A 25,151-nucleotide genomic window follows, 5' to 3' on the forward strand; every position below is an offset into this window, starting at 1 on the left:
ATACGAAGCCGTGGCAAGGCCCACTGAAGGAGTGGTGGGCTGTGATTGGACCCTCTAAGCTCAGAAAAGTGGCCCACAGCAGAGGCCATGTGCCTAGCACATAGGAGACATATTCCAGGTAGTGAATGTGCTGTCATCTGTGCAATCAGCCACATGCCCCAGTCGCAGACTAGAAATAGTGGCATCTGGCTAAGCACCATGTAGGGCATGTACACCTTTGGGTGAACTGAGGCACACAGCCAGGCTGGGGTTGTAAATACTGGGTTGGCCGAGTTTTGCCTGCGATGTAGCACTTGGCAGGCCAGGCTGTTCATTCCCTCTGTGTCGTAGTCCACAGGGCCCAGGGGGCCTCGGCTGGGTTGCCGAGGACTGGAACAGGTCTGGGGCAGCCAACTCCATGACAACCCACTACTAGCACGGAGGCTACCTCCAGGTGGCGCTGCTGGACATGCCAAGCTGAGGCAGCACTTGTTGTAGGCTTTGGAGCCACATCTCACATCCACCCAGGGCATCCTTCTGGGCCACAAGAACCAGTCATCACACTCTGGCCACCAGCCTCTGCTTCAGGGGACCAGGTACTCCTCCTAATGGGCCTCTTCAGCCTACACGGTGATGACTCCCTCCCTGGTAGGCTTGGCAACCTCTTCCCTCTCAATAGGAGAGAGTAAGAGTGAATGCTCACTAAGTTCCTTCAGGGAGCGTGTCCTCTATTATCAAACCTACAAGTGAGACTTTCCAGCCATTATCAAAGGGTAGAATGACCGTGGAAGCCACCAGGTGAATCTTTTTAAAGGACTGTGAGGTAAAGAGAATAAGCTAATGAAACGAAGTCTGTCATAAATAGCTCAGTTTTGCTTTTGTTTTGTTTTGTTTTAAGATTTTTTTTATTTTGGAGAGACAGTGCCCCAGAACAGGGGGAGTGAGAAGCTGAGGGAGATAACCTTCAGCAGACTACTTGCTGAGCCCAGAGCCCAACTCTGGGGCTTGATCTCTTGATCTCACCGCCCTGAGATCATGACCTTTGCTGAAACCAAGAGTCAGAAGCTTAACCAGTTGGACAGCTCAGTTCTATAATAGGAAAGGGGTAGGTGTTAGACTTCTAAATTCACCTACGTTCTGCTGGGAAGTGACAAGCTGGATGAAACCCACGAGCTTGCACTGTTCTTAGGTAAGGAGTGATGCTGAGGGTGGATCTTACTGTGGAGAATTAGTGGTCTCCCAAAACGAAATGGACAAATAAATCATTTTACACAATTTTAACTACCTGTCGTTTCTCTAGTGAAGGAGAAAACTACAAAATTCTGGCCCCAAATTAAGTTAACATATTCTGAGTATTTGCACAATAATAGAGATATTGTGAATAGCTTTCATAATGTTCTTGTGTCCATACCCAATGTTTGAAACACAGTTAAGATCAATAATTTTTGGAGGGAGATGACTTTTGATTTAGAATAATAAGTTTCGATAAATACCCATACAGTTTTATTTTTATTTTATTCATTTTTTCCCAGTTTCCTTTTGGCATGACATTTCTAACTCTTAAATAGGCTGTAAATCCCTTGAAAACAGATTTTGTTCTGAGAAGCTAAGTTGCGAAAGGTCATTTTGTCACAGGAGGAAGAAACCTTCTATCACAACTTCTTGCTGGAATAAACTGGATGAGTCCCATTTATGAGACATACCAGCTTGAGGCCCCAGATGTAACTACTCCTTTTTTTCCTTCTTCCCTGCTTTTGCAAACTTCCGGTAACAAAACAGACAACACTGTGTGGTGACAAACATAGCAGCTGCCACACAGGCCAGCAGGAACCCAATCACATCCAAGGAGTGGTACTGAAACCAGGTGAGGTCATGGGAGGCTGGCCTGAGGTGTTTGGCTCCTTTGTGGCGCATGACAAACTCTATCCAGAAGACTGCTCGATCCAGGGGCTTTATAGGCTGATCATGGTGAATTCTTGATAATCTCATAGCATTCTCTTTGTATCTAAAGCAGAAACATAAAGATACCGACACTGAAAGGAAGTTCATTGCCTAATCGTATAATTCCCATGAAAGGTTTTTGAAAAGTGCCATACAAGTGATTCAAAATACATGTCATAGAATTACAGAAGTAGTATGTTTTTTTATTTGGGTCCGCACTGGAGATTTGGCATATAAATTGGAATTTTCCCATCACCAACTATTCTAAGAAGTGAAAATGGAAGTGCAGTGAGGATAGTTTGACCTTTTCTAACAGAGAAAATGCTATGGGCCCTTGTCACAGCTGTAAATGAGATGGTGGGAATGCACTTATAGCATGATCTCATGAAGCAGCAAAGGGAATTGTGTCATGGTAAGTAAAATGCCACCTCACTGGTCCCTGTGTCTCCACTCTTCTACCCTCTACTCTTCATTTTCCATCATGTAGCCAGTCTGATTTTTGAAACCGATATCAGATCATGGCACTTCCCTGCTCAAAATTTCCAACTGGCTTCTCATTACCTTTAGAGTAAAATCCAGCTATGGATTTTGGACTATAGGATCTTACAGATACAGCCCCCCAGCAACCTCTCCTCCTGTCACTTTGTCCCATGTATACTCTGTTGTAGGCATAAAGGCCTGCTAGGAGTTCACTGAAGTTGCCAAACATGTCCTCACTTAAGCACCTTTGCACTTTCTGTCTCTCTGCTGGACACTTTTCCCTGCAACACTCCAAAGCAGCTCCTACATCTTGATAATCTATCAAGCTCTGTGTTCCATCTCAGGCTTTTCTGGGTAACACTATCAAAGCACCCTTAGACATTTGGGATGTGTGTGTGTGCGTGCATGTGTGTGCTGCTCTTTGAAACCTAGAATTCAAAAACATATTTTCCATAATAACATTTAAATATATAACAAAAGAAAAATGCACATGGTCTTAACTGAATAGCTCCTCAATTCAAAATTAGCTAGAATATAATTGTGAAGTGGATGTAATAATACACCTACTACTATGATATTGATATAGGGTATTACACGCTACCCAGAAGGATCCCATCTTCTCTGACCCTTTAAGTCGTCATAGATTAGCTTTTATTATTTATGTATCAGAATAATAAGATAACACTCATTTCCTTTGTCTTTTGTCTAACAGTTGTCAGTTAATTCTATTACTGTATAGCATTCCATTGCTTGGCAATACCACAGAGTATTTCTTCATTTAATGATCAGTGGACATTTGTATGAACAATTTTTTAGCCATTATTACTAAAGCTGTCCTAAAAATCTTGTGTATTTCTTTAGATTTACATGTTTATACAGTTGTGTTTGTATATAATGTGAAAGTGGAATTGCAGAGAAGAAGGTTATTTAGGGTTGTGATTTCTTTATTGACTGAATTATGTAGAAGTATATTGCTTAATTTCCAAAATTTAGAGATGTTTCTGTTATCTTTCTTTTTGACAATTTCTTTTTTTTTTAAGATTTTATTTAATTTGACAGACAGAGATCACAGGTAGGCAGAGTGGCAGGCAGAGAGAGAGGAAGGGAAGCAGGCTCACTGCTGAGCAGAGAGCCCGACATGGGGCTGGATCCCAGGACCCTGGGATCATGACCTGAGCTGAAGGCAGAGGCTTTAACCCACTGAGCCACCCAGGTGCCCCTCTTTTTGACAATTTCTAAGTGAATTCCTGTAAGGCTGGACAGTATACTGTTGATGATTTATATTTTCCAAATTTACTCTTGGTGTATAGCCCAGCATATGGTTAATTCCAGTACCTATTCCATTCTTGAAATATATGTATTCTCTGTTGTTTTATATATTATTATGTATATGTATGTTGGATAGGTTATATATCAAATTGAATCCTTTAAATCATTCAGGAATTTAGTCATTCCAGAATCTTCTCCGTCCATCCATCCTTCCTTTTTTCCTTTCTTCTTTCTTTCTTTTTTTGTCTTCTTTTTCTATGTTATTGAGAAAGATGTTTGAAAACTCAATATTATGACTGCAGAGTTGTGTATTTGTTTGTTCTTTTGTCTATGTCTGCTGCATTTTGGTATTTTCATCGTAGGTGTCACCAGTTACTAATTTGTGTTGTTTTGACAGATCAGTCTATGTATCGTTATGAAATATGTATCTTTATTTTTGTTAGTGAATCTGGAGTACTGTCTGATAGTCATATAGGCACAACATCTTTCTAAATGGTTACTGCTAAAATAGATCATTTTCTACCTTTGTACTTAAAATCCTCTTCTACGTTTCTGTTTGAACATGTCTTATAAACATTATATAGTTTTTAAAATGCATTCTGACAAACTTCGTCTTTAAATTATGTAATCTGTTTAAGTTTAATGTAAGTGCTGGCATATTTATATTTTTACCTACTGTCTTATTCTCTATTTTCTGTTCTATTTCTCCAACCTGCCTTATATTTCTTTTTCTTTCTTATCTATTTAAAGTATTTTATTAATTCATCGTTCTACCATTTTCTTCTCGATAATACATTTTTCGGTATTTCTTTAGATGATACCTTCCTAATATAAAATTAATACTGATAGTAGTAACAAATACTGAATTTGGGGTTACTGTGCTAGGCACTACAAATTCCCAAACATTATTTTCCTGTGCAATACAGAAAATTTCTTTATTTGTGTTATCATCTTTAAAAAGATTTGTCTTCAAAGGACACAATCAGGAAAGTGAAAAATCAAGTCAACCAGAATGGAAGAAAACATTAACAAATCATCTATCTGTTAATGTGTTATATTCATAACACAAAAAATTATTTAATAAAATGAGACAAAAAATCAAATTTTAAACTTATCGAAGTATTGGAATAGACATTTCCCTAAAGAGGACACATGGATGGCAATTAGTATATGAAAAGATGATTAATAACTTGGGCTACAAGGGAAATGCTAATTAAGAGTGCAAGAGAGACCACTTCACACCCACTGGGATGTCTAGAATAAAACAGATGATAGAGGCACCTGGGTGGCTCAGTGGGTTAAGCCTCTGCTTTCAGCTCAGTTAGTGATCTTGGGGTCTTGGGATAGAGCCCTTCATCAGGCTCCCTGCTCAGCTGGGAGCCTGCTTCCCCCTCTCTCTCTGTGTGCTTCTCTGCCTACTTGTGATTTCTGTCTGTCAAATAAATAAATAAATCTTTAAAAAACCCAAACCCAGATGATAACAAGTGTTGGTAATGATGTGGAGAACTTGGATCTCCCATACTCAGCTGGTGGAAATGTAAAATGGTGCATCTCATTTGGATATCAATTTGACAGTTCTTTACAGAGTTAACATGTGACCAGCAATTCTACTCCAAGAATTTCCAAAAATTTCCTTTCATTTCCAAAAGAAGTGACAAATTTTGTTCACACAATAGCATATGTAGTAATATTTATAATTCCTAAATGTGGAAATAACCAAAATGTTCATGAACTGATGAATGAATAAATAGATTGTAGTATATCCATACCATAGAATATTATTCAGCAATGCAAAACTACCACATCAGTGAAACTCGAAAACATGCCAAGTGAAAGAAGCCATGTGCAAAAGGCCATAAATTGTATGATTCCATTTGTATGAAATATCCAGAATACAGCAATTAAGAGAGCCAGAAAGTAGATTGTTTACTTAAGGCAAGAGGAATGGGAAATGACTTCTAAGTCATATGCAATTCCTTTTTGGGTTAATGAAAATGTCCCATACTTGGATTATAGTCATGGCTTCATAATTCTGTAACATACTACATGTGTTTGATTTTTGTACTTTAAATATTATGGTACATACATCCCATATTATAAAATATATTAAAATAAAAACCAAAATTAATTCTTGGGCAAAAAGATTTATAGTTTTGGAAATTTTGGTGCTGAGTTGAAAGTTCTTTTATGCAACTGCAAATTCTTCATTCTTTCATTTTAGGAAGTCTATCATATTTTTAAACACGTGTTCTTACAATTCCATATATAACTTTTGCATTTGCCCATATAGAAAATTGTTGCAGCCCGTTAAAAAGCAACTTTGGAATAAATGTCTGGTTGAAAATAAAGGTAGGTTTAAGATCAGTTATACATATTAAAATTTCAAAATTAGCTTCTTAAATATAGGATGAAAGGCACAGTCATCATTGATAGAAGAACCTATCTCTAAATACTATTAATGAAAAAAAATTATATTACTCACGAAGGGTTATTAATGACCATCCTCAATGCATTGAGCAAATCTGTACTAGACAGTGTGTGGAAATCCAGACTGACAGCTGCTCCCTTGGCCTTCATGTGAGCAATGTTATCAGGTTGATCCGCAAACAAGGGAATGCCCACCATTGGAATCCCATGGTGGATCGCCTCATAGATGCCATTAGTTCCACCGTGAGTTACAAAGGCTTTGGTTTTTGGATGACCTAGGATTGGATGAATCTCAGCGCATTAGTAATTATAATTCTTAGGGGAAAAAAAGAGAGTTTAGCAACATAAGGCACATAATACAATATATATGAAATGACATTAAAATGTCTTTTAGATCCCAGAGCAAGAAGAGCAAAAATTTCCTGGATAAGTAAGTGAAATGTGAGTTGGTATTTGTAACTTGAAAAATGGTTACAAGATGGCTGAACAGAGAGATTGAAGGGGAAAATTCTGGAAAGAGAATAGCATGTGCAAAAAACAAAAAAAGAAAAGAAAAGGAGGTGGCATATTAGAACATATTCTCTTAAACAGTAAAGCCACTGAGTTTAACATGTAGAGTGTCAAGGCAACAGGAAGTATGATAGTGGTGGTTCAAGTCAGGGGAAAGAAAGACTGCACTTTATCATGAAATGTGTTATGACTTCATGAAAAAGATTATGGTGTTTTCCTGGAGAAAGTGTAGAGTCAGTGGGAATAATTTTTCATTAGCAGTGAATACCCATGCAGAATGAGAAGATAGGAATAAAGTGGGAAAATCAGGAGACAAAGTGATGATCCATTTAGTTATTAAAAATTTATTGGGAGAGGCAAGATGGTGGAAGAGTAAGGGACCTCATTTCATCTTGTCCCTGAATTTAGCCAGATAACTATCAAACCATTCTGACCACCTATGAATTCAACTTGAGATGTAAGAAAAGAATTGCTGAAATTCTACAAATAGAAAAGTGGGCACTTTTTGCAAGGTGGGAGGTGCAGATAAATGAATCTGAGGGTATATTCGGAAGACAAATGGTAGGGGGAGGGAGCGTCCCTAAGCTGGCCACCAGAAAGTAATTTAGCCCTGGAGGGCAAATTCAGACTCTTTAGAAGTCTGTTTCAGGGAGAGATGTCCCTGCTTGAAAGGTGCTCAGGTGGCCAAGTGGGGCAGAATCCTAGGTGGAACAGTGTGGTCTCAGGATCCCTGGGGTCACGGAAGGAACAGGGATGCCTGAGCTGTAGAATTCCCAATCCATTAGAGGAGAGAAACCAGTTATGTTCAGTGAGACAGGGAGGGGGCTCTCAGTTCAGTTCATAAACTGCAAACTGCACCATGATCGGGTGACCATTCTCTGTGTGTGGGATCTCCAAAGGGCAGAAATGTGGTGGCCCTCCACCTTTCCCTGGGAGGATCAGTGTGGGTGCACACCACACATGTCTGCAGTTGGGCACACACCGAACTGAAAACTGCTTATCCCTGAAGATTTGCTGAAGAGAAGGGGCTGTGATCTTTCAGCTCCAGGGCTGGAGACCGGCATGCAGCCATTTTTATTTTCATCCTCCAAAGAGGCACAGAGGGTCTTCAGTGACCAAAAGCCACATAGAGAAATCAGAAAGCTTACACTGAGCCCAGCCCCTGGCAAGGTGTTGTGCAAATCTGCCCAGGCAAAGACACCTCAGAATCAGTGCAGCTGGCCCTTCTCCTAGGAGACCATCAAAAACAACAGGGAACACCCAGTTTTTGGAGCACAGAGGACTATGAAACTACAGCACTGGGAGAAAATATTGTATGGAATTGAGTTTTTTCTCAAGAGTCATTTAACTTTCAGTTTAAAATCTCTTGTTTTTTTATTCTTTTTTTCCTTTTCAACAGGTTTCTTGTTTTATTTTTTTTTTTAAATATTGTTTATATGTGTGTGAGAGAGAGAGACCAAGCAGGGGGGAATCACAGAGGGAAAGAGAGAGAGAAGGAGTTTCCATGCTGAGGAGGGAGCCAGATGCAGGGCTCGATCTCAAAATCTGGAGATCAGGAGCTGATCCAAAGGCAATAGCTTAAGTGGCTGAGCCACCCAGGCACCCCAAATGGTTTCTTATTTTATCAATTCTTTGTTTTTAAGTATTTTTTTAGCTTTCATTTTTTTAATTTATATTTGAAAGATTTATTCTTCATTTTTAGCTTCCTTTCACTGTTTCAATTTTATTTTTGTTTATATGAGTTTTGCTTTCTTTACAGTTTTGGGATTTAGTGTCTTGTAACAAACCAAAATACACCCAGAACCGAGTGGATCACCATGTTTTGTCCCCCTGGGAGATTATAATCTCCCTCCCCCCCCCCCTTTTTTTTTTTCTTTTTAGTTTCTGACCTGTTTGGATTTGTCTAGTATGTGTTTCATTTGATTCGAGGTTGATATTTTTTATTTTATTGTCTCATTCTTCCATTCTTCTCTGGGTAAAATGACTAGAAGGAGGACATCACAGCAAAAGAAAGAACCATAGGTGACTCTCTCTGCCACAGATATAATCATAATGGATATAAGTAAAATGCCAGAGCTGGAAATCAGGATAATGATTATAAAGTTACTAAGTGGGCTTGAAAAAAGCATAAAACACACTAGAGAATCTCTTCATGCAGAAATAAAATCTAATCAGGCTTAAATTAAAAATATTTTAACTGAGATGTTATCTAAAATGGATGCTCTTACAGCTAAGGTAAATGAGGCAGAAGAGAGAGTCAGTGACATAGAAGACAAGATGAAGGATAGGAAGGAAGGAAGCCAGAGCAAAGCAAGAAAAACTACTAATGGACCCAGAGGGTGAAAAGGGGGGATTTGACAAATCAGTGATCCCATAAAACAAAATAATATTAGAGTTTTTGGGGTCCCAGAGGAAGAGGAAGAGAGGTCCATGAGGCATATTTGAGCAAATCATAGCTGAGAATTTCCCTAATCTGGGGAAGGAAACAGGCATTCAAGTCCAGGAGGCACAGAGAACACCACTGGAAATCAATAAAAATAGGTCAACACCTTGACACATAAAAATGTAACTTGCAAATCTCAGAGACAAAAAGAAAATCCTGAAAGCAGCTTGGGACAAGGGGTCCATAACCTACAAAGGTAGAGACATTAGATTCACAGCAGACCTATCCAAGAGAGCCGGCAAGTCAGAAAAGACTGGCATGATGTATTTAGAGTGCTAAATAAGAAAAATAGGAAACCAAGAATACTTTATCCAGCAAGGCTGTCATTCAAAATAGGAGAGAGCAAAGGCTTCCAGGACAAACAGAAACTCAAGGAATTTCTGATCACTAAACCAGCTCTGAAAGTAATATTAAAGGAGATTCTTTAAGTGAAGACAGAGTCCAAAAGTAACATAGACCAGAGAGGAACAGAGACAACCTACAGAATCAGTGACTTTACAGGTAATACAATAGCACTAAACTTATATCTTTCAATAGTTACTCTGAATGTAAATGGGCTAAATGGACTAACTGAAATACACAGGGTATCAGATTACATTAAAAAAGCAAAACACATCAATATGCTGTCTGCAAGAGACACATTTTAGACTCAAAGATACCTTCAGATTGAAAGTGAGGGGGTGGAAAACCATTTTTCATGCTAATGGGCATCAAAAGAAAGCAGGGATGGCAATCCTCATATCACAAAAATCAGATTTTAAAGCAAAGACTGTAGAAAGGGATGAGGAGAAACACCATATCATAATTAAAGGGTCTTTCCAACAAGAAGATCTAACAATTATAAATATGTATCCTTCTAACGTGAGAGCAGTGGTTTATATATTAATAATCAAATTAAAGTAACACGTTGATAATAATATAATAATAGGGAATTTCAATATCCCACTCACTGTAATGGACATCTAAGTGAAGATCAACAAGGAAACAAGGGCTTTGGATGACACAGTGAATGAGATGGACTTCACAGATATATACAGAGCATTCCATCTAAAGCAACAGGATACACATTCTTCTCAATTGCACATGGAACATTCTCCAGAATAAATCACATACAGGGTCACAAATTGTTTTTCAGCCCATAACAAAAGATTGGGAGTATCCCCGGCATATTTTCAGGGCATGATGCTTTGAACTTGAACTCAATTACAAGAGGATGTTTGGAAGGAACTCAAACATTTGAAGGTAAAAGAGCATTCTACTAAAGAATGAATGGGTCGACCAGGAATTAAAGAAGAATTAAAAAGTTTCATGGAGGGGTGCCTGGGTGGCTCAGTGGGTTAAGCCTCTGCCTCCAGCTCAGGTCATGATCTCAGGGTCCTGGGATCAAGCCCCGCATCGGGCTCTCTGCTCTGCAAGCAGGGAACCTGCCTCTCCATCTCTCTGCCTGCCTCTCTGCCTACTGATCTCTCTCTGTCAAATAAATTAATAAAATCTTAAAAAAAAAAAGTTTCATGGAAACCAATGAAAATGAAAACACAACTGTTCAAAACCTTTAAGATGCAGCAAGGGCGGTCCTAAGAGGGAAGTACATAGCAATGCAAGCCTTTTTCAAAAAAAATTAGAAAGGTCTCAACTTACACAAGCTAACTTTAAAACTAGAGAAGCTGGAGCAAGAACAGCAAATAAACCTTACACCAACCAGAAGAAAAAATAATGACGATTAGGGCACAAATCAATGAAATAGAAACCAAAAGAGTAGAGCAGATCAATGAAACTAGAAGCTTGTTCTTTCAAAGAGTTAATTATATCAATAAATCCCTAGCCACATCATCAAAAAGAAAGAGAAAGGACCCAAATTAATAAAATCATGAATGAAAGAGGAGAGATCATGATCAACACCAAGGAAATACAAATAATTTTAAGTACATATTATGAGCAACTATATGCCAACAAATTAGGCAATCTGGAAGAAATGGCTGCATTTCTGGAAACGTATAACCTACTAAAACTGAAACAAGAAAAAATAGAAAATGTGAACACACTGATAACCAGGAAGGAAACTGAAGTAGTAAGAAAAAATCTCCCAGCCAAATAGAGATGAGCCGATGGCTTCCCAGGGGAATTCTACCAAACATTTAAAGAAGAAATAATACCTATTCTTCTGAGGCTGTTTCAAAAAATAGAAATGGAAGGAAAACTTCTGAACTCGTTTTATGAGGCCAGCATTACTTTGATCTCCAAACCAAAGGCCCCACCAAAAAGGAGAATTACAGAGCAATACCCCTGATGAATATGGATGCAAAATTTCTCACCAAGATACTTGCCAATAAGATCCAACAGTGCATTAAAAGGGTTACTCACCACAACGAAGGGAGACTTATTACTGGGCTGCAAGGGTGGTTCTGCACTCACAAATCAAGCAGTGTAATACATCACATTAATAAAAGAAAGGGCAAGAACCATATATGTCCCTCTCTATTGATGCAGAAAGAACATTTGACAAAACACGGTATGTTTCTTGATTAAAACTCTCCACAGTGTAGGCATAGAGGAAACCTATCTCTACATCATAAAAGCCATCTATGAAAAGCCCACAGTGAATATCATTCTCAATGGGGGGGAAAACAGAGCTTTTCCTCTGAGGTCAGGAATATGACGGGGATGCCCACCCCCACCATTTTTTGTTCAACATAGTACTGGAAGTCCTAGCCTCAGCAGTCAGACAACAAAAAGAAATAAAATGCATTCAAATTGGCAAAGGAGAAGTCAGACTGTCACTCCGCTGATGACATGATACCTTATGTGGAAAACCGCAAACACTCTATCTCCAAATTGCTGGAACTGATGGAGGAATTCAACCACGTGGCAGGAAATAAAATCAATGCGCGGAGAGCAGTTGCATTTCTTTACACTAAGAATGAGACAGAAGAAAGAGAAATATTGGGGTCTATCCTATTTAAAATTGCACCCAAAACCATAAGACACATTGGAATAAACCTAACCAAAGCAGTAAGGGATCTGTACACTAAAAATTACAGAATACTTGTGAAAGAATTTGAGGAGTACACAAAGAAGTGAAAAAATATTCCATCCTCATGGACTGGAAGAATAAATATTGTTAAAAAGTCTATGGTACCCAGAACAATCTACACGATCTGTGCAATCCTGACCAAAACACCATCAACAATTTTCAAAGAGCTGGTACAGATAATCCTAAAATTTGTATGGTTCCAGAAAAGACCCCAAATGTTGAAAAAGAAATGTTGAGAGAGGAATGTTGAAAGGAATGTTGAAGAAAGGACTGTTGAAAAAGAAAACCAAGGTTGGTGGCATCACAATTCTGGACTTCAAGCTCTATTACAAAACTGTAATCATCAAGACAGTGTGACATTGGCACAAAAAGAGATACTTAGATCAATGGCAAAGAAGAGAGAACCCCAAAAGGATCCCTCAACTTTATGACCCACTAATCTTTGACAAAGCAGGAAAGAATATCCAATGAAAAAAGGACAGTCTCTTCCATCGATTGTGCTAGGAAAATTGGACAGCCATATGTAGAAGAATGAAACTGGACTATTTCTTACACCATGCACAAAGATAAACTCAAAGTGGATGAAAGACCTAACTGTGAGTCAGGAATCCACCCAAATTCTAGAGAACACAGGTAGCAACCTCTTCAACCTCAGCCACAGCAACTTCTTGCTAGACATGTCTCCAACGGCAAGGGAAAGAAAGCAAAAATGAACTGTTGGGACTTCATCGAGATAAAAAGTTTCTGCACAGCAAAGGAAACAGTCAACAAAACTAAAAGGCAACCTACCGAATGGGAGAAGATATTTGCAAATGACATATTAGATAAAGGGCTGATATCCAAGATCTATAAAGAACTACATCAACACCCAAAAAACAAATAATCCACTCAAGAAATGGGCAGAAGACATGAACAGACATTTCTGCAAAGAAGACATGAAAATGGCCAACAGGCACATGAAAAAATGCTTAACATCCCTTGGCATCAGGGAAATACAAATGAAAACCACAGTGAGATACCACCTTACACCAGTCAGAATGGCTAAAATTAACAAGACAGGAGACAACAAATGTTGGTGAGGATGTGGAGAAAGGGGAACCCTCTTACACTGTTGGTGGGAATGCAAGCTGGTGCAGTCACTCTGAAAACTATCATGGAGGTTCCTCAGGATGTTAAAAACAGAGCTACCTTATGACCCAGCAATTGCACTTCTAGGTATTTGCCTCAAAGATACAAATGTATTGACCTGAAGCAGCACTGCTATAACCCCCAGTGTTTATAGCAGCAATGTCCACAATAGCCAACCTGTAGAAAGAGCTGAGATATCCACAGACAGAGGAGTGGATAAAGATAATGTGGTATATTTATGCAATGGAATATTAACCATCAGAAAGGTTGAATACTTACCATTTACATTGACAGGGATGGAACTGGAGGGTATTATGCTGAATGAAATAAGTCAATCAGAGAAAGGCAATAATCTTATGCTTTCACCCATATGTGGAATATAAGAAACAGCACAGAGGATCATAGGAGAAGGAGGGAAGACAGAAAGGAAAGAAATCATACAGGGAGACAAACCTATGGTTTGTCCCTTTAGGGGCATACTAAGGGTTGCTGGAGGGTAGGTGGATGGGGGATGGGGTAACTGGGTGATGGACATTAGGGAGGGCACTTGATGTGATGAGCAGTGGGTGTTATATGCAATTGATAAATTATTGAACAGTACAACTGAAACTAATGATGCACTCTATGCTGGCTATTTGAATTTAAATTAAAAATTTAAAAAAATTTACCCTTGAGAAGTAATTACACCTGAAATAAAGATACTTTGATTCTGGCCATAAGGAATGTGACTGTGTATAATAACATGCCGTATCTGATCTTTGTCCCCCTAGCACTGCAAAATAAATGTAAGGAAAGTAAGATTTGTTTTGGGATTTTTCAATAATAAATATTCAATCAATTTGCTTCTTGATAACTCTTATCATTTTGTTTAGCATTAGTTTTAATTTAGTGTTCTCCAGATTCTTACCAAGAAGGTCATTCTGGGGGAGCCACTCATAGAGCCGAGTATTTGGTCCTAAGTTGTCTGGTTTCTTGCCAGCAAATCTCCATAGAACCTGTTAAAGAAAATCCCTTATTTCATGAGTTGAAACTTTGAAGTTATAGCATATTAGAATTTTAAGAAATTAAGAGATAATCTAGTTAGACCTCTTTCACTGACTGATACAAATAAGGACAAAAATATTAAAAATGAGACTACCAAAATGCTGGTATAATAAAATACCCACATTTTTAATTTACTTTTATATTCAATCAGGTATGAATGTAATCATGATGTTTCACACATAGAGATTAGACAAATGAGATTAACAGTGACAAATATAAGTATTTAAGAAATGTTTAGGTAGTTATAAATCTAGTGCAAACAACTTGGAAATTACTAAGATTTACACATTTGTTTTGTTTTATCTATTATAATTGCTATCATCTTCCAATGTAATATTACCTATTTATTTCATTTGAAGTGTTACAGGAGGGAGGTCATGTATATCCACTTGTTCCATATGTTATTTTATTAGAATTTTACATCTTTTGATATACAAAAAAGCTAAGTATGCAATCTGTTGTTTGTGAGAAATAAATATTTCTGCTTACCAGAGATTTTTTAATATAAATAACTTCTCTTAGTACATATACTTTCTTTTACATTACTAATTATTAGGCACTACCTCCAAGAAAAAGGTAATTTTTTACATGAATCCTGATTATTATTACTATTTCTTGATTTGGAAATTCTTTAAATGTTACAAAGAAGAGCCTAGTGGAACTTCAGAAATAAAAGTGCAGCTGTTGAAAGACATCCCAAACTGTGATGATGCTACATTTTATTTAACTGATTGTTAACCCTTCAGTGATGCAGTACAAAACATTGATAGCATGGATTAATATGAGTTCTATATCCAAGCAATCTCCATTCCCAGTACCAAAATAGATTGATTTCAGAATTCCCCTGGAATCCACAGAAACTGGATGATGGTTTACACTGGTTAACACATATTTGTTATGCAAATGTTCAAGTAACTTTAGATATTAAGCGAACATTAGCATAAAGAGAAACTGTATCAGTAAACCAAAAAGTAGGTCACAAACACCCAAATACTCCAGGTGTTTTCTATATATCGGAAAATAATTTACCACTATATTTTATGTAAAAAGAGGAACCTGAAACTTTCCCTTCCTAGGCTTTTTTCTGGTTGACTCCTTAATATATTTCCATTTCCTTCCTTAATCAGGAGGAGTTACTATTCTGCTAAGTTAAAGTCCTTTTGGAACCACATATTACTAAGTACAGGGTCACCTAGAGGGGTGGACTCATCTCCTCCCTTTTCATTTATTTTACTCTTAACAGAGTCCACTCCACCATTTGTGTCAGTTTTTCTCTTTCCCTGAATCACTTAGGCTGGGTGGTTGCCAAAACATAGCTTGGTGAGCCTTGGCCACCCTTTCTCTGAACAGTAAACTGAGTAGGCTTTTCTCAAAAATTTAGTGGGAGGAAAAGAAACCTGGATTACCCCATGAGCATAAACTGCATGGAGTTTTCAGACTTTTATTAGTTCCTGCTTAACATAACTGTTGAAATTCAACTCCTTTCCGAGAACATCTATGTGTTTTTCAGTGCCCTTGGAAATCCTGTAAGGAGAAGGAGGGAATGACAGGGCAGAATTTGGTGATTTCTGTATCTGCCCACGATACATTATAATAGCAAACGTTACACTGTATCTCCTAAATGTATTTCTTTCTGATCTCAATGTTAATGCCAAAGTTATTATCAAAACACCTTCTGTACTACTTTACCATCTGCCATGTATATTTTGCTCATATCTGAGATAAATTGGAGCTATCATCATGGTTTCCATGCCATGAAGGAAACGGTAAACAAACTCTTTACACAGTTTAACACTCACTAAGTAGTTGCATAGGACTCAGTTACTTTATCTAACCTTTTGTGGAATCTGTGCAAGGGCTGATGCGATCACATTGGCTTTTTCCTCTGGCAGGTTAGTGACCATAGACCCTAGTGTAAACACCACAATACCATTTTCTCCAGAGCTCTGGACAAACTCTTCCATTTCCTGTGAAGAAAAAATTTGTTCCGTTACAAAAGAGGAACACCACAGCAAATACTATTAAACAAATTTCTACAGGGGTGCCTGGGTGGCTCAGTCAGTTAAGTATCTGACTCTTGATTTTACCTCAGGTCGTGATCTCAGGGTTGGGCGATTGAGCCCTGAGTCTGGCTCTACACTCAGTGGAGAATCTGCTGGGTCTTCTCTCTCTCCCTCTGCTCCCCTCCCCTATCCCCCATCTCTCTCTCAAATCAATAAATCTCAAAAAAAAAAAAATCTTCAAACAGCGAAAGAGAGATACCAAATAGTTTCAGGAGTTTCAGAGTAATGTCTGTTTTTATCTTTAAATTGTGGTGAAATACACAAAAAAATTACCATTTTAACTATTCCTGGGTATGCAGTCAATAATGTCTATATTTGCACTGCTGGGTAATCAATCACCAGAACTTTTTCATCTTGCTAAACTATAATTCTGTGCCCATTATATAACAATTCCTCATTCCCTCCTTCACCATCTTTAGCAACCATCATTATACTTTGTATTTCTATGAATCTGACTAATCTGCATACCTCACATATCAGTGGAATCATACTGTATCTGTCTTTTGTGATTGCTCCCTTTCCCTTTCTGTAACATCCTGGAGCTTTTCCACTTTAGAGTATGTGTTCAACGTTTCTTCTGTTTTATGACTAATATTCCATTATTTGTAAATACATTATATTTATGGATTTATCTGTCCCTGGACACTTGTGTTAGACTGAATAGAACTTTCGCCAGTTTTACCTCAGGATTTAGACTTTGAGAAAGTTACCATACACGTACCATACACGTAACAAAATGTAAACATTTTGCATTCAAAATTGGTATTAGGTTAACCCTCAAATAAGATCTTAGTTTCATGTTATTACCAATATAAAGGTGGACAATGAGATGTTGAAGAGACCATAAAATCATTCAGTAAGGGATGCTTGTTTTTCTTACATCTTAAAGGTACAATATCAACTTAAAACATATTACTTTATTGCTTTCTTTCATAAAGTATCATCTTATACACTAACAGAATTATTTTGCAATTTTATGCTATGAATATTTTTCAGGTATAAGTGGTAGAAATAATTTGGTCCTTATTAAATATGCAGAATTTGTGGTCCTTATTATATACAAAATGTAGTTTTTTCTATGCTGATTATGTTGAAAACCATGTTTCCCCAATGATTTTTTTTTTAAGATTTTATTTATGTGTTTGTCAGAGGGAGAGAGCACAAGCAGGCAGAGTGGCAGGCAGAGGCAGAGGGAGAAGCAGGCTCCTGCTGAGCAAGGAGCCAAAAGCAGGAGTCTATCCCAAGACCCTGGGATCATGATCTGAGCAGAAGGCAGCCGCTTAAGTGACTGAGCCACCCAGGCATCCCTCCCCTAATGATCTTTACTGAGATTTTATCCAGCCTTGGTGTGTGGCAGAAAATACTTGTTCTCATAGGCTAAGCAAACCCATTAATGCTCTAAGATGTCAAGGCTTGGGATCTCAAATGAGGAATTTTGTAAATGTTGGAGTGACAGCAAGTGAACATTGGATTTGACTGCAGATATTGTTGGGACAAGCAAACATTGTTGAGGAATGATATTTCTTTTTTTTTCTGAATTTTTTAAAATTTTAATAAACATATAATGTATTTTTATCCCCAGGGGTACAGGTCTGTGAATTGCCAGGTTTACACATTTCACAGCACTCATCATAGTCCATACCCTCCCCAATGTCCATATCCCCACCACCCTCTCCCATCCCCCCTCCCCCCAGCAACCCTCAGTCTGTTTTTTGAGATTGAGTCTTTTATGGTTTGTCGAGGAATGATATTTCTAAGTAGAATACTGGTTAAATGCCTCAGAGCAAATAAAACAAAAGAGATAGGAATCAGTTACCTTAGGCAGGGGTTTGGCAGGTTTACAGTGGAGTCCTCCAACAAACTCAAAATTTGGTAGAAGGGGGCGAGGAAATTCAAAATCCCAGTAGGTTCGAATGAGCCATATTTGAGCCTTCCTCCTTAACTCAGATAATGTAGTGGGTCTTCCTGAAGTGGGAAAAAAAACCACATCACATTAGTAAGAGAAAGGAGAAAAACTATATGATCATTTCCATATATGCAGAAAAAGCATTTGACAAGGATACACATCTATTCATGATAAAAACTCGCATCAAAGTTGGTTTAGAAGGAACACACCTCAACAAAATAAAGGCCTTATATGGAAAACCCACAGTGACTATCATATTCAATGAGGAACAACTGAGAGCTTTCCCCCCAAAGTCAGGAACAAGACAAGAATGTCCACTCTTATGACTTTTATTCAACATAGTACTATATGTTCTGGCTATTCCAATCAGACAACAAAAAGAAAGAAAATCCATTCAAATTGGTAAGGAAGAAGCAAAACTTTCACTATTTGCAGATGGCATGATATTATAGAAAACCCTAAAGAGTTAGTATCCAAAATATATAAAGAACTTATACAACTCAATACTCCAAAACCAAATAATCCAATTAAAAAAAGGATAGAAGACATGAACACACATTTCTCCAAAGAAGACATACACTTGACCAAAAGACACATGAAAAGATGCTCAACACCGCTCATCATCAGGGAAATACAAATCAAAACTCCAATGAGATATCAGCTCACATTTTTCAGAATGGCTAAAATCAAAGCCACAAGAAACAAGTGTGGAGGTTTCTCAAAAAGTTAAAAATTGAAGTACCTTTTGATTCAGCAATTGCACTACTAGGTATTTACCCAAAGCATACAAAAATACTTATTCAAAGGGATACAGAAACATTGGGGTCAATGTTTATGGCAGCATTATCTACAATAACCAAATTATGGAAACAGCTTAAGTGCTCATCAGCTGATGAATGGCTAAAGAAGAAGTGGTATATTTATATAATGAATATTATTCAGCCATAAAAAAAGAATGAGAGCTTGGGGCACCCAGCTGGCTCAGTTGGTTAAGCATCCAACTCTTGGTTTTGGCTCTGGTCCTGATCTAGTGGTCGTGGGATGGAGCCCCAAGTGGGGCTCTGTGCTCAGTGTGGAGTATACTTCAGATTCTCTTTCTCTCTTTATCCCTCTCTCTCTCTCTCAAGTAAAGAAATAAAATATTTTTTAAAAAATGAAATCTCACAATTTGCAATGACATGGATGTAGCTAGAGAGTATTATGCTAAATAAAATAAGTCAATCAGAGAAAGACAAATACCATATGATTTTACTCATATGTGGAATCCAAACACAAAAGAATCCAAACAAAAAAGCAAAAGACAAAGAGAGAGAGAAAGAGAGAGACCACCATAAAATAGACTCTTCACTCTAAAGAACAAACTGTGTTACTAGAGGCACTGTGGGTTAAGTGGATGGGTTTAATAGGTGATGAGGGATTAAGGAGAACACTTCGGATGGGCACAGAGTGATGTGCAGAATTGTTGAATAACTATATTGTACACCTGAAACTAATATAACAGTCTGTTAACTATACCAGAATTAAAATGAAAATTAAAACTTGATGTCAGGATATAAAATCAATGCAGAAACCAGTTGCATCTTTATACACCAACAACAAGACAGAATAAAGAGAAATTAAGGAATCGATCCCATTTACAATTGCACTCAAAACCATAAGATACCTAGGAATAAACCTAACCAAAGAGGCAAAGAATCTATACTCAGAAAACTCTAAAGTACTCATGAAAGAAAGTGAGGAAGACACAAAGAAATGGAAAAACGTCCCATGCTCATGGATTAAAAGAACAAATATTGTGAAAATGTCTATGCTACCTAGAGCAATCTACACATTTAATGCAATCCCTATCAAAATACCATCGATTTTTTACCAAAAAAATGGAACAAATAATCCTAAAATCTATATGGAACCAGAAAAGTCTCCAAATAGCCGGCAGAATGTTGAAAAAGAATGTAAAAGTTGGTGGCATAACAGTTCCAGACTTCAAGCTCTATTACAAAGCTGTCATCATCAAGACAATATAGTACTGGCACAAAAACAGACACATAGATCAATGGAACAGAATAAAGAACCCAGAAATAGACCCTCGCCTCTATGGTCAACGAATCTTTAACAAAGCAGAAAAGAATGTCCAATGGAAAAAAGACAGTCTCTTCAACAAATGGTGTTGGGAAAATTGGACGGAAAATTGCAGAAGAATGAAAATGGGTCATTTCCCTACACCACACACAAAAATAGACTCCAAATGGATGAAAGACCTTAATGTGAGAAAGGAATCCATCAAAATCCTTGAGGAGAACACAGGCAGCAACCTCTTTGACCTCAGCCGCAGCAACTTCTTCCTAGAAACATCACCAGAGGCAAGGGAAACAAGGGGAAAATGAGCTATTGGGAATTTATCAAGATCAAAAGCTTTTGCAGAGAGTTGAATGGATAAAGAAGATGTGATATATATATATATATTATTATATTATAATATAATAATAATTATATATAATATATATAAATATATATATATTTATATATATAAAGAAGATATTATATATATATATATATATATATATATATATATATATATAATGGAATACTATCCAGCCATCAAAAGAAATGAAATCTTGCCATTTGCAATGGCTTGCATGGAACTAGAGGATAGTATACTAAGCAAAATAAGTCAATCAGAGAAAGACAATAATCATGTGACCTCTCTGATATGAGGAATTTGAGAGAAGAGGTGAGGGTTTGGGGGGGCTTAGTGATGGAAGAAATGAAACAAGATGGAATCAGGAGGGAGAAAAACCAGAAGAGACTCTTAATCTCATGAAACAAACTGAGGGATGCTGGTGGGTGGAGAGGTAGGGATAGGGTGGCTGGGTTATGGACATTGGGGAGGGTATATGCTATGTTGAGTGCTGTGAAGTGTGTAAGACTGACGATTCAGACCTGTACCCCTCTGGCAAATAATACATTATATGTTAAAAAATATTAAAACTTGGTAGAAAAATAAGAGTAAATAAATAAATAAGTTAAAAAACCCTACAACAAGCAACAGGTAGAGGAAATGAGAGTAATGTATTGTGAATATACTAGGGTATTTTCTGAAAGGAGTTTGGAATAATTTATTGAAAAATGTTTAAAAGTATTTGTAGTTTGATAATAGAACACATATATGATACAAATATGTATAATGATGCAAATATATATTTACAAACTTATATATGTTGTTCATATGTATATATGAAAGACAATGGTAAGTCTCATTTTTAACATCACAGTAGTATATTCACAATCATAAACAATTATTAAACCTAAGCCACTATCAAATTAAATGTACATTTATTTCCTTTGAAATGCTGCAAAAGTAACAGATGCAAATGTAAACAATTATTTGAGCTCCCCAATCAATTAAGCAATGGAAACTCCTTCCTTAGAGTACTCAGTCTCATTTCTATAATATAGCAAGTTATTCCCTTGATCCTAGATTTTCCAAGAAAACTGTGAAGTTTTGAAGTATGACTTGACTCCTTGTACTTATCATTGCCCTTAGTTCACATTAGGAGCATAATAATAGTATGATACATATATATATATTGTATTATTATATTATAATATATATTATAATATATATTATATATTATAATATATTATTATATTATTATTATTAAATAATATTTGCAAATAACATCAAATAACAGCTGGAATATTTTCATCAAGTATGGAAATAGATATGTGCACTATTAATTTTCACTCATTCTTTCTTTAGTGGAGTAACATAGTTTTCAAAAAAGTGAATTATTAATGTGTATGTGGAACCTTCAACAAGATTTTAGGCCTTTAAATCATGATTTATAAGCCCTGATGAAAGAATTTGTGATCCTTAGAAAATTCTTATTATAGGTTCCTGAGTCTGGGATAGAGCCAATATTTCTTCCAGTTGTGATGGAATCTTTCAGGTAATATGAAAAAACATTTTTATTTTTAAATTAAAAAAGGGAAACAAGTGGAAATAATATCCTCAATACTCTATTATAGTTGTACTAGAAATATGTGACTCCTCAATTAACATCTCTGCTTTCATCAAGATAGTGAAATTTCTAATGTCCTTTTTTAAAAAATGATTTTATTTTACAGAGAGAGAGAGCAGAAGCAGGGGAAGAGGCAGGCAGAGCAAGAGGGAGGCAGAGGCTCCCTGCTGAGAGAGAGCCCAGTTCAGGGCTCAATCCAAGGACCCTGGGATCATGACCTGAGCTGAAGGCAGACGCTTAAACAACTGAGCACCCAGGAACCCCTCTAATGCCTTTTTTTTTTTTTCAAATGGGAAAAGTAACGTAAAATGTATATGTAGGAAATAGGCACCACAGAGAGGATTTTTAAGGCAGTGTAACTACTCTGATATAATAGTGGTGTATACATATCATTATAAACTTGCTAAAACCTACAGAATATACACCACCAAAAGTGAACTCCACTATAAATTATAGACTTTGGATGGATAATAATGTGTCAATGTAGGTTCATCAGTTGTAACAAATGTACCACTCTGGTGGGGGATGCTGATAATGCGGGACCTTATGCATGTGTGGGGGCAAGGGTTATCTGGGAAATCTTGACTCCATATGCTGTCATTTAAAATTATTCTAAAAAGTAAAGCATATCAAAAGTAATATTGTCAACCTGTATTTAATAAATAACAAAGGAAATTTAAAACACTTTATCCAGAAAAAAGTAAAAAAAAAAATTAAGTATTACAAACATACAATGAATAGATATGTAATTGCTTCAAGAAATCCTTAGTGCTTTAATTTGTGGTTATTGAATTCCTGGCGTGTAATGTACTCACTAATGGATGACACAGTTGGAACTGGTCCTGTCATATAAGTCTTTCCATTATATTTATGAGATTGGAAGATCATTTTATATTATCCTTTCATCATTTCATTTATAAAAGACAAATTCCTCTGACTTAATACAAACTCACCTTCCTAGGCACTGGGAATTAAGACTTTGTGTCACCAACTAGAAATATGACTTACCTAGTACTTCACTGTAAAACTGATCCCAACTCTTCTCATTAAATGTTTGGAACCAAAAGTCGAAATAAAGCACATATATCATATTTTTTACTCTCTCCATGAATGTCATTTGATCACTTAATTCTGACAAAATAATAGGTACATAGGATGGAGGGAAAGAAAGTCCTCCACTTTTTTTTTCAAATTCATAGCCAGGAGAGAAGCGAAGACTGTACACTAAAGGTATTTTAAGTAGCTCGGCCAGCAGCTCACCACAGGGTCCAACAGTATCTGCAAGAATGACATCAAACCTCGATTCTTGTAGTTTTGTCATGAGCTTCCTGTTCAAAACCGCATCTTCACAGAGCTTTTGAATAGAGTCAGAAAATATCCAGAACATTTCTTGCATTTGTGAAAAATATGTCCAAAATGTATGTCTTGACAAGTTATATATCCATCTATCGAGGATTTTTCTGAATAAATTCTTAAAATCATCTTTAAGTATGGATGCAGGGAAAATCTCATATTTGATAGCAGATGATTTGCTCGGATCAACAAGAATGGAAGCTGAAGATGTCAGAACAGTCACTTCGTGACCTCTCTGGACAAGTTCATCGAGGATTGTCTTTATGTTGATCCAGTGGCTATATTCTGTGGGCCACACCAGCACCTTTCCACAACTCCCAGAGCTGAAGTAACAACTCAGCTGTAGCAGCAGAAGAACGGAAATCCACTTCGTAGACATCCTGGCGGAATGCAATGCTTCTTTGCAAATTCTTGTTTCCTTGTCCCATTGCTTGTATTTATAGTCAAGGAGAAATCACTCAGTAAGTTAAAGTATAACTCTCACATTTCAAAGTAAACAGATTATGTGAACAGTCAGATTATTTGGATGGCAAACGGAAAGGGGTACAGGCAGATGATTTCATCTGTACACAAATGTTTAATATTTGTTTGATGCTTATAAGTTCTATCATCTAGCTAAGAGCCAATGACCTAACATGTGCAATTCACCTGTCTTATGTAATATATTTTGGAAGAATGTCAGTGACAGTGGTGAGAGGTCACTGTCTGCAGTCCCAGTGACAGAAGAATTAAAGTTATTTTACAGGTGAATATTATTTCTTGGATATGATGGTTCAAGAGATTTTTGTTTTGTTTTGTTCATAAAAATTTGGTTGACATGTAATTCATATGCTATACAATTGTCAGATTTTAAGTGTACAATTCAGTGGTTCATAGTATTTTCACAGAATTGTGCAACCACCATGATGATCAATTTTAGAGCCCTTTTGTCACCCCAAATGGGAACTTTTACCCTCTAATGAAACTGCATTTTCTTCATCTCCCAGCCATAATCAACATTTTACTACTTTTTGTCATATTTACCATCTGTTCTGTGCATTTCATATAAATGAAATTATACAACATGTTGTCTTTTGTGACTGGCTCCCTTAATTAGCATAATGTTTTATGTTAGGAATTTGTTTTCTGGCTTTATTGAGATATCATTATTATTACATTGTGCATATTTAAGGTGTACAACATGCTGACTTGCTTCCCTTATATACTGTGAAATGTTTGTACCACAGGATTATTTAACACATCCATCACCTCATGAATTTGTGTGTGTGTGTGGGGGGGTGAGGGCTTTTTAAAAATCTTTTTTTATTACTTTTTTTTAAAAGCATAGTTAACACACAATGTTACATTAGTTTCAGGTTACAACATAGTGACTCAGCGAGTCTCTGCTATGTCATTCTCACAAGTGTAGATTCCATTTGTCAGTACACAACTATTACAATAACTTTGACTATATTCCTTATGTTGTACCTTTTATCCTCCTGACATTCATTTAATAACTGGAACCCTGTATCTCCCACTCTCCTTACCCATTTTGCTTTCCCTCTCTTGGTTTTTT

General features: G+C 36.9%; 1 protein-coding gene across 1 annotated transcript; it reads right to left on the reverse strand.

Annotated features, from left to right (window-relative positions):
- Nucleotides 1–1,475: 1,475 nt before the first annotated feature.
- On the reverse strand, nucleotides 1,476–24,003 carry LOC308339094 (UDP-glucuronosyltransferase 2B31-like). The gene is made up of 6 exons (XM_080797480.1): nucleotides 23,252–24,003; nucleotides 18,132–18,280; nucleotides 16,088–16,219; nucleotides 14,116–14,203; nucleotides 6,152–6,371; nucleotides 1,476–1,984 (listed from the first exon to the last, which is right to left on the reverse strand). The coding sequence occupies exons 1-6, from the start codon at nucleotides 23,973–23,975 to the stop codon at nucleotides 1,705–1,707; spliced, it is 1,593 nt and encodes a 530-aa protein (XP_080653606.1). The 5' UTR covers nucleotides 23,976–24,003; the 3' UTR covers nucleotides 1,476–1,704.
- Nucleotides 24,004–25,151: the final 1,148 nt, after the last annotated feature.

Source organism: Martes martes, assembly GCF_963455335.1.
Source record: "Martes martes genome assembly, chromosome: 2".
Taxonomy (NCBI): domain Eukaryota; kingdom Metazoa; phylum Chordata; class Mammalia; order Carnivora; family Mustelidae; genus Martes; species Martes martes.